Here is a 17,577-nt window from a genome sequence, read left to right as displayed (position 1 = left end):
GCTGAAGAAATGACAACAGGATGAGGTGTGAGGGGACCCAAAGGCTTGTCCTGCCCAAAAACAGGCAGGCAGCAGCTGCTGGACTGGGGGCTTCCCACCAACACTAAGGACATGCTGGAGGAACATCCCGAGCAGGAAAAGAAGCAGAAGTGCAGGAGGGCAGCGCTTCCTTCTCCTACCCATACAGTACGATTTTGAATCCAGTTTAGATCACCCAGAACAAGCGAGATGAGAACCCCAGAGCACAGGCGGCTCTGGAAGCCCAGCCGCAGGCCTTACAGCCCAGTACCCAGCAGGGGTGGGGGCAGATGCGACTCGCAGTGGTGGCAGGGACGTGTGCCCCTGCCCCATGGAGCCACCTGATCCTATTCTGGGAACGAGAACAGCACACAAGGCCTCCCGCTGGCCCCTGGCCAGGGATAGAATTCACCCTTCTGAACGCAGGCCAAGATGATCTAAAGCGACTACTGACTTCGTTGCCCAACTCGAGGCACCTTACATGGGCTGATTTTTCAAGTGTCACTGCTCAGCACCGCAGGGACCCGGCCTCTCCGAGATGCCGAACACTCTGTGTCCAGCTGCCACGTGAAGCAGGGAGACGAGCGCTCTTCTCCTTTGTGATCACTTCCAGCCTTTCATCTTTTATCCCCCTCCTCTCCTCTCCTTTCTCCTTGTTCTTTTCTTTTGCAGCTTTTTATGTATTTCTCCCAGTTTTCCTCCCTCTCCAGCCCTCAAGGTCATGCTGCACATTTCCACGCTGAATATTTACTCAGCGAGCCAGGTCCTTTCACAGTCGCTCACCACAAATATGCTTTCTGATAAAGTCTGCAGAAAAGAAACTATAAAACCTCAAACAACGCCAGAAATACATTCAAAAATCCAAACAGGGCAGTACGGGCTATAAAGGGGTAAGGTAACTCGGCAGAGAAAGCCAGCAAGTGAAATCCACTTGGAGAGAGGTTGTGCCACTTCCTTGCTTTTCCACCATCACTGGCAGCAGCGAGCCCTTCCCTCACACAGGGCAGTGCCTGCGACACCGCAGGCTGTGATGTCTGGGGCTGTTAGCTGTGAGTCCACGACGGCGCTGTGCTGAGCACAGCACTGCTCTACAGCGCAGGACCAAGATGCGCTGAGCCGCACTCACCAGGCACCAGCACCACTGGCATCAGTTAGAGCAGGAATAGAGCACACAATGAAATGTGGGAGCAGATGTTTGTTTCTTCAGCACCACTAAAGTAAACTAAAGAGAATCTGCAGGTTACAAGTCTTTCCAGAAGGTCGCAGCCCTGAAATAACAGAGTTGCAAAAAACAGTCCGATTCCAAGTGCTTTTGGCCAACTCACTGCTAGCAGCGCAGCGATGGTGAGCGAAGCACGGGGATGGCTGTAACACCATCCTACAAGGCACCAGGGCAGGATGCTGGCAGCCAGATCCCTGCTGGGGACCAGTGGGTGTCACCATGCTGCGCAGGCCCCTGCCACAACCCTGGCACGGCCAGTCTCGTCCTGCTGCGTGCAGCTCACCCTCCCTCTCTCCCAGTGCGCACATGGCTTTAATGTTTTTATTACCTGTTTGACTCGCTGCCTTATTGCTTCTCCTCTTAATGGGGCTGTAACCGTGGAAACGAGGAATAAACGGCCACCAGAAAATGAGATGATTAAACAGGTCACCCTGGCAAAACAAACTCAGTGCTCGCTCAGCCCAGGCTGCGGACGTGGCTCCTGCCCAGGGCCGGGCAGAGGGCACAGAGCCGTGCGGCGGTGGGAGCAGAGCACCATCCCACCCACTGTGTCCTGGGGAGCAGCGCCAAGGGACAGTGCTCCTCACCCCTGGGGCGGCCACGCGAGTCACAGCACGGCCTGCTTGGGAAGACGGAGGAGAACGAGGACAAGACGCATCCATGTAACAGGGAAAAAATAGCAGCTATTATGAATATAAATAGGCTGGACTAGAATCAAAACACAAGTCTGAGACAAGTTGCTGTCCTCTGTTGTCCCTGTGGCTGCCCATGCCCGTCTCATGGCAGCTCCCAACAAGGGGCAGACAGCCCTTGCTGTCCCCATGTCCCAACACAACAGCTGCAGCACCCTCACGATGGCCTCGATGGCCAGGCTGTGCTCGCTGGTGCTGGGAGGGCAGAGCTCTGTCCCATGCGCAGCCACACGTCCCAGGTGATGCGGGACATTGAGAGGCACGGACCTGGTAGGAAGCTGAGTGTCAGAAGGCAGAGCATGGCCCCAGACCCCTGGTGTCGGCCAGGCAAGGTGCCCATGAAGCTCTGCACCCCTGGGGTGACACCTGAACGTGAGGTCCCTCCCTCAGCCAAGCCAAGAGGCAACGCAGCGCAGACCGAAATGGTGTTGAGAACAAAAATAAAACCCCAAAATAAACACACCGCAATCCAAAAAGCCCGATCATAAACCCTCATTCAAAGGAGCGAGGCTGCTGCCAGGAGCTCATCCTGCCCCGACCTGCCTGACGCCAGACGAGCTGGGTGCTGGCAGTCTGGGAAGCGCGGGCTGAGCTCGCCGCACCACGAGCAGCAAATTCAGGAGAAGTTGGAACTGCAAAGTCTGGCGAGGTGGGGATGAGAGACAACTGCTCGAAACACGCCGGCGAGTGGTTGTGCTTTCTTTCAAAAAAAACAGCAGGTGGTTTATGAAAAGGGCCTCACTCTTTACAGTAATTTGAGCCATATTTCATTGTTTGATAGAAAAATCATAATATTCATGACCTCCTTTAACTGGAAGAAGTTCACTCATCTGAATATCAGCCCACAGACAAATGGGGAAATGAAAAATAAAGAGAGCGAGATAATGTAAGGCAGGCGGAGAGGGAAGAAAAGGAAAGGAAAGGCAGACCCGGAGGTAGAATGGGAAGTCCAGGAGGGTGACAAAGAGCAACAGGACTGTGTGAACGTGAACAGGGAGGAGGACATAAAGGAAAGCTATTTTGCAAGAAGACTTAAAAAGTCTGGCACAAAAAGGGGCTGAGAAAAGCAAGAATGAAAGGCTAAAGCCACAGCGAGAGAAGCAGGGGAGCTTCTCTGAAAGTTTCCTGGTGCATGGAAGAACTTTGCAGAACTAAGGTCTTGCCCTACTGAGCTTCAGCACGAAGAAGCACCCGGCCCACCTCTGCCAACATCTGCTGCCTGTCTCAGGACACGCAGATGGTGATGGCTCCAGGAGCTGCTTCCTCTGCTCCCTCTGCTCTTCGGGCTGCATGCAGCAGAGCTGCCAGCCATGAATGGCACTGCGTGCTCCAGGGCTGAGTCTGACAGCACAAGAGGTGGGTGAAGATCCGAAGGATTCTCAAAACACACCAAGGAGAGCATGAGGAAGACCTAACACGTGCCCGCAGTATTTGATCTGGCCCAAAGAAGGGAGGTCTGGGGACACGTTGGCTGAGATTTGGAGCTGCTTGGGCTTCTGGTCCTGCTCCTGGTCAGGGGCTACAGGAGAAGAGTGTGGGGCTGTAAGGAGGAGGAGGAAGAAGAGGAGGAGGAAGGCAGCCTGGGTGGGTCTGCTCCAGGAGTGGATTCATCCAGGCATCGTGCTGGCAAACACCATGTGGAGAGGTGGAGCTGCTTTAATGAGAAGATGCTTCTATGACTCAGGCCTCAAAGGGATTGGGACTTTATTATTTTATTTTTCCATAATAAATTATGCCCTGGGATGCCAGGTCTCACCGGGTTTTTCTGGAAATACCAGACAAAAGCTGGTGTTGCTACCTTTTGACAGTTTCCCATGTATGGAAGCTGAGTTCCTGGTTCATCCCCTGCCCATCCCTGCCAGCCTCGCTGACGCAGAGCCTCCCTGTGGGTCCTCCTGCCCACCCCAATGCCACAGCCACGAGGACAGGGAGCTGCCACAGCCCAGCACTGCGCCCCAGCCTCTCCTCCCTGCACCCCACGTGGCTGGCAGCCAGCTCCTCGCTTATCTCCATCACAGCAGCACCCAGCCCTGGCTCTGGGCTGCTCAGAGGAAGGTGATTATGCCCACTTTATAGATTAGAGTTACACATCCCACACTGAACCCTCTGCCACGGCTCCCAGACCTGTTCTGGAGCTTCCCTGGGTTTGATTTAGGCTCAACCTGGCGCCTGTTCAGCTCAAATCCTTGCGCTGCAAAAAACCCTGCATGGCCAGAGCAGCACCAGGGGGGAAGCAGGGGGGACCATGCCCATCCCCTCCTGCTGACCACTCATCACAATGATGACAGACACAGAAGCAGAACACAGAGCAAGGCGATGCCTCAAGAAGGCACCTGGAGAACACAAAGCTCAGCCCAACCCACCCGGTGCACGTGAGCACCCACGTGAGCATCCAGGAGCGTGGAAATGGCTGAGGTGCTCAAGTGGGACCAGATGATGGGATGTAGGTGTTGGGTGTGGGGAACACCAACAGAAGTGCTCCAGCAGAGCTTGGCGTTTCCACCCGTTTCACAAGAGGCCCTGCTAAAATGTCACCTCTCCAAGAGCAAAACATGTGCTTGTGGGTGAATCATCCTTTCACACCCCAAAACCGAGAATGAGTGGCAAAATTCTCTAGTGAGGCACCAAATCCCTAAGGGATGGCCATGAAGTGCAGCTAGTGACTTCAGTCTTACCACCCTTTTTCCCTGCATCTCCTCCCCACCCCTTGCTCTCCCTTGCCAACCTACACAGGTTATTCAGCTTTTCTCCTGAGCATGAAACTGCCATAGGACTGGAAGCCTGGAGCAGTTCCCCAGCCTCCAGCAGTTTTCTGGTTGTGCTTCCCCATGGCAAAGCAAACACACGCCTTCACCCCCAGCTCCCCAACACACTTAGCACTCCCTGAGATAGCCATAGAGGAGGACAGCAAATCTGCAAGTGAGGAATTCTTTGGGAAATCTGAGTGAGAACATATGGTACACGAGTGAAGCGCAGGATTTTGCCTCACTGTAACTATTTATCCCCCGAAAGTGGCTCTTCCACTTTCTATAGTGACTGCATGACCAAAAGAGAACTTGAGAAAGAAGGGACAGAGACAGGACCACAGCCACTCAAGCAGGACCAGGATGAGAAGCTGCAAGTTTTCCTTCTGCAACCGGTGTCTGCCTCCATCTCCCCTGTGAGAGGAAACAGAGCAACAAGGTCCTGGTCCGAAGGGCTCTCAATCCTCAGAATGGATTTTACCTGTCTCTGAAAGCTGCCTCCATCTCTCACCCCCCGTCGCTCTCTCCTCAGGGAAATCAGTCTAAAAGGGGCTAATGGAACAATGTCCCTCTCTCTCCCCCCTCTCATTTTCTCTCTCTCTTTTTTTTTTTTTTTTATTAGCATTTGTGGAATTTATTCCCAAACTCTCCTAATCTTTCGTACACAACCATTTGATTTGCATAACCCAGCCCCCTCTCATAAAAACTGGCTGCTAGTTTAATTAAAAAATGTAAATTTGCTGTCATCTCGGGGCCTGGTGAATTAGGACGACATCGGCATTTTTTATTGCTGAAGACGTCCAAATTGATCCAGTCCGCGCTGAACCGGAGGGGAGGAGACGGGGCCGCGTGGGACTCGGGCTGCAGGTCCTGCCCCTCCCTGCTGCCAGCAGAGCCTCCCCAACCCCTCTTGGCTCTGCAAAGAGCAGCTGAGGACGAGGAGTTGAGCTGCAGCTGATGGGCAGTGTCACCCCGCAGTGCCAGCGCCTCAGAAGTTGTGCCGGGGCTCACTGTGCCCTGCGAGCCATGGTCAGCCCCGAGGGATGTGGGACACGCAGCACCCAGCTCTGCTTACCGTGGCCTCCTTGCTGCTTTCTGGAGACTTTCTGCCAACTTTTCATAGGGACAGCCTAGGGGACTGGCTGAGGGCTGGAAGCAAGTCGGGCGGTCTCAGAATACAGAGAAACTGATGGCGTGGAGACTGCTCATGAAGAACTTTCCCCTTCCCAGCGCAGGATCTGTCCTGCTCACAGCTGCTTCCCGCACACGTTGTCCTCCCAGTGCTGTCGTGCAGCTTGAGGCCTCAGCAGACCCCTCTGTTTGCTTACAAGGAAGGTAGCTTGCAAGGAGCAGGTCACAGGCAGGACAGGAAGCAGGAGCTTGTTAACCCAGGACTGATTTTCTAGTCTTCCTGCAAGTTAGTGCTGTCTAGCACCAAACCAGCAGGAAAACACCTACGGACTGCAGCTGGCTCTGCTCTTCAGGAACCAGCTGGGCCCTTCCAGTGCTGCAGTGGGCAGGTTAAGCCCTGCCCGGGTCAGTAATTCTGAATTGGAAGAGTCTTGGTGGGTGGGCGTAGACATTCGGATGCTCTGTGCCCAACAAGCACCCTATGATGAGCAGAATTCCCAAACCAACTGTGGGACCTGGCTGCAGAGCAGCGATACCAACTTCAGCCCAGCCAACCAGCTCTCCAAAAATCTGCACAGCCAAAACAAAGCAAAAAAAATCCCTGGCACCAGCCCAGAGATGTTCCCATCCAGTGGGTGTTACAAAGAGCAGTAACAAAACAGAGTCACAAACTGACCCTCTGGGTGGGAAATGAGATGTTTCTCAATCCGTTCACCCTAGGTTCCTCGGTGTCCATTTCGAGACCAGCTCCTGTAATCTCATACCAAGGTTAATTAGGCTGGGGAACAGTTTCCCAAAGGAAGTGACAGGTGCCCAGTCACTCAGATATTTACAACCTGGCTTACAGAACACCACATGTAGGGAACATCTCACCACGGTCCTGAGTGTATGGACTCCGTCCATGAATTCTTTCCAACTCCTGACCCTGCGAAAGCTGCTGGCCCTGGAACATCAACCCCAGCACCACCGGATCCTAGAAGCCCTGGGAGAAGCAGGCTGTTGGAGCCCACAGACCTGGTCCCACTGGGACTGAGCCCCAGCTTTGCCTGTGCCAGGCAGCAGCTGGCGCACGCAGCCTCAAGCACTGCCTCCGGGGAGCTGCAGCCGCGGGGCTTGGAGAGAATTCAGGAGGTGGTGAGGAGGGAAATCAGCTGCCCAAGCAGATAAGGGTTAGAGGTGGTGATTATGGGGCAGGTCTTTGCCCTGAGATCATGACAAGACGGGTTCACCCACACGCAGACCATAATGCTGACTTAAACAGATCTCCGGATCCTCATTTCCATGGCTTGCTGCGGCCCCGCGTTCCCACAGCAGAGCACCGAAACCCACTCTCCCCACGCGGCAGTGGGCAGGCTGGCGAGCATCGCTCCCGAGACCACGGAAGTCCCCTGGGGCACACACTGGTTCTGCTGTCCCTTATAGGGCACAGAGAGCAGCCAGCAAGCACCATTCTACCACCCATGCCGAGCCCATGGCACCCAGCTCCTCCCATTGCCATCCCAGGACCTGCAGAGCACAGGTCTGGGGGCAGAGAGCTGTCTGTGACTCTTTAAAGCTGTCACTCTGCCGCACACCCCAGCTCTCACGCTGCCCACACTCCGGGATGCAGCAGGGAGCAGCCGCACGCCCACGGCGGGGCCCAGCACCGAGTCCATAGAGGGCAGCTGGGTCCTGGGGGCCAGGGACACCAAACAGGCAGGTACATAAATAGACAAATAAATGCACAGACAGATAAAATGAACGATGACAAAATTATCCTCTCCATCAAAGTATCTGAGTACATAGTTCAGGCCCAGTCAATCATCAACCCGTTTATTACCACCTTACTCCTCATTAAAAAAAAAAAAAAAACAAAAAAAAACAATAACCACGCACACACAGATGGGAGCCCGGCACCCACTGCCCTCACCGAGGTGCTCGCAGGCACGGCCTGCCCAGCCCACGGCTGCCGTTTGGTCATGGCTGGGGTCATGCCACAGCCACCAACGAGCAGGTGACAGCAGGTCCTCACCTGGTGAAGCCTGGTGAAGCCCCTGTGAAGCCCTGCCCTGGGCGCCCAGTGCCCGCAGGCCCTGCAGACATCCATCCCATCCCACTGGCTGTGCCCAGCAGCACGCTGCCCGTCTGCCCTGGCCGAGCGGCAGAGCAGGGGCTGCAGAAAGCCACACATCGGCCCCAGCGGGACCCAAACCCCCACCTGCCCCACTGCGGGCACGGGGAGGGTGGGGAGCTCCCACACGGCCCACGGGACAGGACGAAAACAAACCCATCCCAGATATGCCCGGGTTGGAAAAAAATACTCATTAAATGTAATAAGCAGCCTCCTCATCCGCCACAGCCTCGTCCCAAATAAATTAAATTCCTTTTCATTTAGACAGCACGGGAACCTGACAGGCAACCTTCACCGACCAGACGCCCAAGCTGAGCAGGGGAAAGAAATGAAAGAGAAAACAGCCCACACAACTCACAGCAAAGAGCGCGGAATCGTCGCCAAAAGCCCCGCGAACTTCCCCTCCGCGTCCCGCCGGGCTGCCGGGAAGCACGGAGCCGGCCGGGGTCCCGGAGCGCGAGGGAGGCACGGAGCGACTTCCGCGGGGCGAGCGAAAGAAAAGTGAAAGAGCGAGGTGCGAGCGGCGGCACCTGGCGGGCCCGGCCAAGTTCGGGGCGCGGCGGCGGAGCCCGGCACCGGCACCCGGGGACAGCGCCCGGCCGGAGCGCGGCGCGGCGGGTCCCGCTCCGTACGGCGGTGCCGGTGCCGGTCCGCGTCCCGCAGCGCCGCGCCGGGCCCGCACCGAGCGGCGGGGGGCCGGGAGGGGGCAGGAAAAGGACAATTGCGCCGTACTTACCATAGTCGGAGAGACGAAAGCCGAATTCACTTAAATAATCAACTTTCATAATACTTAATTAACGCCTAATTGCAGCTGATTGCCGCCGAATAACAAGTTGGTCACAGCCCTGATGTCATCGCCGTGCCGGTCCTGCCCGAGTCACTTGGGCAGCGGGGCCGGGGGCGGGCGCCGGGCGCGGGGGGGGGGCGGGGCTCGGTGCGGGAGGCCACGCCCAGCGGAGGAGCGGGGGCAGGTGCGGGGCTGTGCGGGGCTGCGCGGGGCGGGGCCGGAGAGCGGGGCCGGGTGCGGAGCTGCAGCGCGGCGGAGCGCAGTGCCGGGCGGTGCGGGGCGGCAGAGCCCGGCCCGGGCACTTTTTCTTCTATTTCCTTTCTTCTTTTCCTCCCCCCACTTCCCCCCTTTACCTACTTATTTATTTTTGCATTGAATTTCCTCATCTTTCCCCTTGTTTTATTTTTCTAAGTAGCAAAAAGAACAACAAAACAAAAACAAAAACAACATGCCAGGGAGGTTCTGAGAGGTGCGTTGGGTAAACACGGTGAGGAGCCTACTTCTCTCAAAGAGCAGCTCGTTCGGCCGATTAAGCCAGCACTGTGAGCAGCTGCTTTGGGGCACGCTGCCGAACCTTCCCACAGTGCGCTCAGCACGGCCCGCTGCGCTGGGGAAACCGAGGCACGGTGCTGGCATCACCGGGACCACAGCTGTGCCGGCTTCTCCCGGAACACCTGAGCACAGCCTGGCAAAATGGAGCCACCGGGACGCCTGGGGAGAGAGGGAGCCAGGGCAGGTGTCACCAGGTCCCGTGTCACCAGGCCCCCAGCAGCCGCCCCCCACCCTACCAGCCCCTGGCGGCTGCATTTGGGCTTGACGCCCGCCAGGTTTGAGGCACCGGATGCCCCATGGCTTCATTGCCCATCGCACTTCTCCATTTCCACTTTTATGGACTCACAGCCCTGGCGGTGGTGCTGCTGCCAAGGACGGGACGCCCACACCACCCATGCCACCCCTGGCGGTCTCCCCGCCGCCCCTCCCTGCTGCCACGGTGCTTTTTCAGGTGAAGTCCACGCCCTGCAGCTGACGCAACGGCAAGGCCCGATTTCCTATCTCCCCATCTCCAGTCACAGGATCGGGCTTTATTTCCCCATCTTCCCTTCTTTGCCTCTTACCCAAGAACAGCCGGGCTCTGTGCCCATCGGGGACCCCACATCAGGGCGCCCATGTTCCTCTGCCCCATCCCCGTGCACCCACACCCAGCCTCGGCCGCCCTTTGGTGGCAGGTGAACGCCGCTCGTCCCTTCCCACCCTCCCAGGGGTGTCGGGAGCTCTCGGTAATTAATGTTTGCCAGGTGCTCAGAGATCCTCAGATGAAAAGTGCGATGGGAGGGGGAAGGATGATTAATTTATTATTATTATTACAGTTTAATGCTTTCCCCGCAGACAGTGCGCTGGGGCTGAGCGGGGGGTGAGTCACACCCGTACGTGGGGTATCCCCCTCCACGCATCTCCCCTTTGTTTCTTTACGCCGAGCCCTTTTTGTTGGCAGCTCCTGGCTGGGGCTGACCCCGGGGCCACGCTGGGGCTCCGCGTGGGCTCCTGGCGCTGCCGTGCAGATTGCAGGTTGGAGATCTGGCAGCGCCGCGTGCCTCCTGCTCCTGCTCGGGGAGTTTATTAGGCAAATGCTCTTTCCCTGTTTCTGTAATTTTGTTTGATTTCTGTTTTGTCAAGGGAGGTGCCCGGAGGCCTTGGGGCCTGGGCAGCAGGAGGAGACAATCCAAGCTTTCTTTCCCTTTCCTCCTCCTTCCCTCTCTGTTCAGTTTCAGTCCCATTACTGGCACACGGTGCCTGAGAGCTCCCAACATGCCCGTGCCCAGCCTCCATGCGCCAGGTGCTGTGCCTCGGTCTTAATTCCCGATGTGGGGCTGCCAGCCCCCAGCACCTGGGAGCCAAACGCTGCATCTCCTGACCAATTAGTTGCAATTTACTGCAGGGATTAAAAGCGCAGCCCGAGGAGCCCAGGGAGCAGACGGCACAGCCTGGGCACCACAGAGCAGAACCAGCCCCGAGCTGCAGGGCAGAGCCCCACATGGCACAAGGGACAGCAGGACGGCCCGAGGGCAGAGCCGAGCTGGGCAGAGCCCTTCCCACAGGGCAGGGGGCACAGAAGGGCGATCTGCGCCCACAGCACCAAGAGCAGAGAACGGAGGCGCAGGGCTGCGAGCGGTGGGACCTCTCCCCCGGGATGAAGCGGCGCAGGGAGGGGACACGGAGTCCCCTCAGCGTGGCACGGTGACGGGCGCCAGCAGGGCGCTACCTGGGCTGGATCTGCACGAGCTGACCCCGCTGTGCCACGAGGCCGCGGAGCAGCACATTGCTGAACACGTGGGTGACACCACACAGAGCCGGGGCACGAGGACACGTGCGGGGCCGAGCGACAGGCAGAGCGCGGCGCGATGCGGCCCCGCGGGAGCTCCATTGAGGCCGTCGGGGTGCAGGAGCAGCGGCGGGCGGGAAGTGTGAGGCAGACGCAGCGATTGCATTACTGCAGGAGCCCGGGCTGGCAGTGCCGAGCTATCGTCCCCGTAATCCTGTTAGCCAGCAATCTCCATTCCGAAAGAGCTTCATTTCTTTGTGAATATTTGTAAACTAGATATCTAATGGAAAATTATAGGAAAATTATAGTGAAATTCATGACGAAGAAATCCGATTAGCCCTAATTCAATTATACCATCTTAGCCCACACAGCACATTTCCCATTTTTTTCCCATAAATACCAATGCCAGGGGTCCGGGTAATCAAATAAAATTGAAAATCATCTTCCCATTAAATTCAATTAGCTGCAATTTCTAAAGCCTATCAGAGATTTTAATTACTAAATTATAAAATTCTCCAATGCTAAATTGAAACTAAAAAAATTGCACATCCTTGTGTTTCATAAGAAAAAAACCTCGCAGAAACCTTGAAAAATACCCTTCTCCTCCCAGCAGCGCCCACGTGAGCGCAGGGCTGGGGCGGCCTCAGCGTGAGCTGCGCACGAGGGCACGAGCCAGGCCTTGGGAAGCAGGCAGCACCCAAGGAGGGATGGAGCGGGAGCCCAAAGCAACGCCCAAACCCAGCGCCGGGTGCAGCAGTGGGGAGGCCGGCAGCCCAGCAGTGCCTTTGCTTCCTTTCCCCACCTGAGCTCAGCTGTGCCAGGGCCAGGCGACGCGCTGCCATGGAGGAGCTGCGCGAGTTCTGCCCACAGCTGCACTCCGTGGGGCAGTTCCTCGCTGTGCCAAAGCCAGGGCGGATTGCTGCTGGTGCCCAGGGGGGAGCACAGGGCAGATGCTAGCTTCGTGCTTTTGATAAAACTCCTTGAATAACAGCCATGCAAGCCTGGTCCTGACATCGAATTCAGGGAAGCTGGAGCCTTCAGCAAACTGATTTAGCTCAAAGCGCTGCTTCAGTGAACACGTGGGATGTTTGGGAGCAGGGGGATGCGATCACGCTCAGAGGCCCTCAGCTCTGAACGCTCACCAAGAAGGCAGAGGCCAACTCACAGAGCCGTGCCCCTCGGGGACCCACAGAGCCCTGCGGTGCCAAAGGGGCCGCGTACTGCGTGAGCGATGGGAGGAGAGCGGCTCTCCAGCTACAGCCTGACCCTCCCCAGGGCAGCTGGGGTTTTCTGCCAGCACTTCCATGGGGGGACCCTCACGGGTTCGTTTGCGCTACCACAAATGAGCGCAGCTCCCAGCAGCCGTCAGCAGGCACTGCAGCAGCCCCGAACCAGGCCGATACTCGGGTTAATTTACTGGGCGCCCGAAAGTTGCCAGCAGGGAGTTGCCCGCAAACAGAACAACAACAAAAAAAAAAGTTAATGATCTGGGCTTTTTCTTTAATAAATAGGCAAACTGGCTGAGCCGGATTGTTGGCTGGGATTTGTCTCCCCTTTATCACCCTGGAGCTTCTGTGACACATTCTCCAAATCATCAGCATTTTGCAATTTGAGGTCGTTACCAAATACTATTTTTTTGCCAAGGAAGGGAGAAAAATAAATTAATAATGAAGGAGCCCAAGCAGGGAGAGGCTGCGGCTGGATGGCTCTGCCACCTCCGCGGGGATTGCTCAGGACCTGGCGCCCGCCCAGCGCGCACCTCGGCCGCCGGCTCACCCAGGAATGTGGGGCCGGCACCCCGGCGCTGCTGGGTTTTACTACGAATTAATCCAAGTCTCCTCTGCAAACGTCTAACTCGAAATCACCGCCGGCTCAGCTGCCGGCACAGTGCCCTCCGTGGCAGGGTTGGGCGCAGGGAGATCACCGGGTGAAGAGCTGAAGGGCTTCCCTCTGCGCACAGCTCCGGCACTGCGAGCGTCGGCCTCTCCCAGCTGGAGGGGAATGGATTTCCCGCAGCCCTCTCCTGCACGCAGCAGGTAACCGCACAGACGCTCAAGATGCGTGGGGATAAATCTGCTGCGCTGCCCGACTGGCGCGCACTTACACCGGAGAGCGATCTGCCTTGACAGCCAGCCTGCTGCGGACGGCTCAGCACCGCGTTTGCTCCTCCACGCACGCATGCTTGTGCACACGAGTGTGCGCGGCCCGGGGCACCCCGTGTGCACCAGTGCCGTTGGTTGCTGTGCGGCTGTCCGTGCTGCGGTGCGATGGCTGTGTCGGTGTGCGCCCATCTCTGCAGTACCGAGCACCCGCCTCATCCCCAGCACGGCCCCGCAGCGCTGCCCTGAGCCGAGGGTGAGCTCCCTTCCCCTCTCTGCGCTCCGCCTGTCTCGCAGCCCTCGTATTTTCAGTGCTCACCAGACCGTGAATTCACCTTCATACCAGTTACAGGGTTATTCAGCCGCTCCCGCCGCTGCTAGCCAGCCGGCAGCACAGCCGGCCACGCACACCCACCGGCAGCACCGGGCAGGGCACCGCGCCCAGGGACACCGCTGCCCTCCAGCACGCCCTGCCTTGACCCACAGCTACGCTGGGAAACGGCAGCGGGGCAGCGGGGCAGCGGGGCAGGAGTTACAGCCGGGATGGAGGGGAGGAAAACCCCCCCGGCCAGCAGAGGAAGGCGCGTGGTTCGGCCCCGCTCAGCCCAGCGAGCAGCAGCCGGCACCGGCGCGCTCCCCTGAACTCAGCCGGGATCCCCGTGCGGCCGCAAAAGCCGGGCTGCGATGCCGCGAGGCGGGCTGGGGACGGTGGGAAACGTTGCACGGCGGCACGTGGGTGCGGGGCCCCGCAGCCCATCTCGCTCCGCTCCTCGCTGTGCCCGAGGGGCGGGCGGGGGGGGTTGCGGGGGGCGGTGCGGGACGCAGCCGGGAGGCGCTGGGCGCTCCCCGCGCTACCTGCCCTGCCCGGCCCTGCCAAGGAGAGCTCCCTGCGAACAATAGATCAATAGAGCCCCCGCCTCTCTGGAAGGAAAACAAACACCCGGATCACCGCAAATTAGAGAATGTTTCGCTTCACTTCATCCAAACAGGCTGACAATTTTTTTGGGTTGTTGCCACGGCGACAGAATAACACAGCGTTCAGCCTGTTGCAGAACAATCAATTAAGTTAATGCCTCGGAGTGCCTGTTTACTCTTCCATTTAGGAGGTGCTGCTCTCGCTCGCTTTCTCTCTCGCTCGTTTTAGATTTCTCATTCTTTTCTTCCTGCTCCTATTCTTTCTCTATTTAACCTAAAACAAAGCCCCTCCCCTCAGCCACCTCCTAGCTTGTACAGAGCCACCCACTTTCCGCGGTCATCACCTGGAATAAAGTTTTTTCCTCTCTCTGACTGTTGTCCTTCCTCCTCTCCCCCCAGAACATCACGCAGTGGGGATGTGTCCCCGTGCCCGGTGTGCCGAGGGCCCGCAGGCTCCGTCACTGCCAGCTCTGAGCATTTGGGCTCCCCGCAGCCCTCCCAGGATGCTGCAGCTCCTCTGAAGTTATCCCAAACCATCCCGCCACGGCTGTTCTTACACTGTGAGCTGTAACCACGTACCTTTTTGTCTTTAAATCCCCAGGAAAAGCGTCTCTCCTCCCTCCCCCCCAACTCCTGATAAAATTGAAGGAAAAAGCAAAGGCAAACGTGATGTGAAAATACGTGGATTCCACCACGCCGCCATCTCACCCTGCAGTCAGCAACAAGTGCCCGTGGTAATTCAGCACAGTGCAGGCAGAGGAGCAGCCAGCTGGGACTCGTGGCTGTGGGGCCGGGCCTGACCCCTCTGTGCCTGCCCCATAGAGATCATGTGGGACCACGGGCACGCTCCCTCTCCCCTCCCCGAGACGAAGTTGTCAGCAGAAGCTGCTGGAGCAAGGGCTCGTTGACTGCTCCCTGTCCATTACAGCCCAGATTATAAGCATATTGCACAGTGCTCTCTGCACGGTGCTGGGGAAATCCAATACGCTGAAAGGTTAATGCAATCAATTAGGGTGACAAGGAAGTAGAGTAAAGCCTTCCGAGTAGATGAAAGGGAGAGAGATGGAGACAGAGAAAAGCAAAGAGAAGCGGGGGGTGAAAGGAGCAGAGGAAGATGGGTGGGAGGAGGAGGAAGGGGGCATGCAGGGCTCGTGCTGCAGATGGCAGGGTGCTGCAGATGGCGACAAGGTCGGGGTGCTGTGGTCCCCAGGAACCAGAGCCCCGCATCCCGGTTCCTCCCGCCCTCTGCCTCAGCCCTGATCTGACTGCCACCAGCCCAGCCCAGGGCACGCAGCCCAGGGCAGCCCCATCCCTCCCCGCTGCCCTGGGGCTGCCTCAGCTCCCGCTCTCTGACCCCAAACAGCACCCAACTTCATTAACCCGGGCGGCCAGGGCAGCCAGCATGGCCCCCTCCCACCGCTGCTCCGCTCGCGTTGCAGCCCGGCCAGGGAGAACGTGACACCAGCTCATTAGGACAAATTATTACTCTATAACCCCTGCCGCAATGTCCCTTAATATGCCTATTTAGCAAGAGACAAGTCCTGGTGGGCTCCTCGCCACTAAAACAACCTCACAAATCACCAGAGGCGCAAGCACTGCGATCGGTGCTGCTGGGGCAGCTGTACCCCAGGGGGGCTGGAGGGGCACAACCTTTCTCAGAGGGCTAAAGGAAGCCATTGGGCTGCTCTGGGGGTAGGGAGTCCCTGTACAACTCAGTGTCAGCGCAACCAGGTGAGTAATCCGCTGGGAAAGTGTTCTGGGATGGCCACAGAAGGCGCTGGAGCTGCTTCACTTCGCTGAACCCCTGCCTCCCTCTGCCCCCAGCACCGGTGCCAGTGTGATGCTCCATCTGGGGACCTGCAGAAGCCAAAAATCTCCTGCGGTTCCCTGTAATCCCCCTGAATCAGTGGCTGCCTGCACAGATGGGGGTGCAGTGCCACTTGCACCTCGTGCAGGACTAGGGGCAGATCCAGAGACTGCAGAACCTCTGTAATAGAGGACACAGCGAGTGAGATGTCACAGGGAAGACAGAAACACAGGCAGACGTTGAGGGAAGGCAGCTGCTGAGCAGGGATGGGGGCGTGAGGCAGCTGGGCTGGTCTGCAGGAGAAGAAAAAGGTGGAAAGAAAACAGTGAACTACGAGAAAAGAGCAACAGCAAGAAGAGAGAGGGAGAAGGGGGAAGGAAACAACCAGTGCCACTGCTGGAAAGAGGGAGTGAGGAAGAAATGTAATGGAACGAAAAAAGAAAGAGTGCAGTAAGTGTGCGATGCTGGGCGCAGAGGAGAGCAGAATGAGTGCGAATGGAGAGACAAGGGACCTGGGGCAGAAAGGAGGAGGCTGGAAGAGAAAAGAGCAAGAAGAGCCATGCGGCGAGGAGCGCGCGGGCGAGGCCGGGCGCTGTCACCAGGGTTGTGAAGCATGAAAAGGGAAGAATCCGCCCGCTCCTTTCAGCGCTCGGAGCATGGCGCTCGCTGCTGACCTACACTGTGCCCGGCTGTGATCACGTTTTCAGGGCCACTGCCTGCCGATCCCAAACAATGATGGGGAGCCTTTGAAGTCAGAGAAAGAAGCCGCAATGTGAACAGGGGGCTTTTTTTTTTTTTTCCTTTTTTTTTTTTTTTTTTTTAAGGGCAGGAGTAAGGAGGGAGGAAAAGGAAAGGCTGGCAGGGCGGGGGAAGGCTGGGGGAGAGGTTGCGAGGACAAAACCGAGAGTTGCTCTCAGTGGGGTGTCCCAAAACGAGAGAGACAAAAAGAAAACAAACAGTTTATGAGTAGGGCACATGCTGCCTATGTCTGCGTGCCCCGCGCTGCCGGCCCCCCCGGCTCCCAGGGAGGCTTCTGTTCCTCAGCAATGATGGATGGACGCACAGGGCCATTCAGGCCCGCTGTCTTACGGCGGCGGTATTTACATAACATTAGCCTTCCACCGGTCACCTCTGACACTGCCCAGCCTGGTTCGGGGCCCCCCCGCCCCCCCAGGCACCCCCCTGGTCCCGTTCAGACGCCAGCTCCCTGCCTGGGGTCCCCGTGCCGCAGGGCTGCACTGGGAGCAGACGGCACGGGGAGCACGGCCACGTCTGCCCCAGCACCAACCCAGGCTGCGTCGGTGCCTGGCAATGCTCTGCAGCGCCAGCACAGAGGGACAGCGGCCTGGAGCGGCACCTCTTTGCTCAGTGGTTCAGAGAGGTGATCTCCTTTCACATCCCCTGACTTTAACAAGCATACACTGAGTGACTACCCAGCCCTGGTAACTGCATTGCTTTCTGTACAGCAAGGGTGTGTGTAAGAGAAAACACAGAGAAGTCAGCTTTCGGCTGAAGACACAGAGTGCTTCCATCCTACCAGCACGGTGCTGCAGTCTGAGCGGATACAAGAGGAGAGGGCACACATGGCCATCTGAAACTATGTGAACTGAGCTCAGCAAAACCTCGCGGTGGACAGATTGCATCCGATGCACTGAACGGCCCTTATCCATCTCCCACCAGCCCACGTAGCTGAACATAAAGCGGCGCGCTCCTCACCAAAGCCCTTACACAC

The 17,577-nt window shown here is 57.6% G+C and overlaps 1 protein-coding gene across 8 annotated transcripts in view; it reads right to left on the bottom strand.

Moving 5' to 3' along the window:
* CASZ1 (castor zinc finger 1) overlaps window positions 1-17,577 on the bottom strand; it is a 148,293-nt gene that overhangs the window by 62,451 nt on the left and 68,265 nt on the right. Inside the window, exon 1 of one of the 8 annotated variants that reach the window (XM_042831468.1) lies at window positions 8,654-8,776. The exons of the other annotated variants lie outside the window; for them this stretch is intronic. Within the exon in view, the coding sequence (XP_042687402.1) occupies window positions 8,654-8,702 (49 nt within the window). The 5' untranslated portion in view covers window positions 8,703-8,776. Of the gene's footprint in view, window positions 1-8,653; window positions 8,777-17,577 lie in introns of those variants that run through there. 8 annotated transcript variants of the gene reach the window in all.

The sequence above is a fragment of the Centrocercus urophasianus genome, unplaced genomic scaffold, assembly GCF_019232065.1.
Source record: "Centrocercus urophasianus isolate 14NV4802_14NV808 unplaced genomic scaffold, USGS_Curo_1.0 seq_36, whole genome shotgun sequence".
Classification (NCBI taxonomy): Eukaryota; Metazoa; Chordata; class Aves; order Galliformes; family Phasianidae; genus Centrocercus; species Centrocercus urophasianus.
The sequence above is the reverse complement of the archived record's forward strand: the minus strand, read 5'-3'. Positions and strand labels throughout refer to the sequence as shown.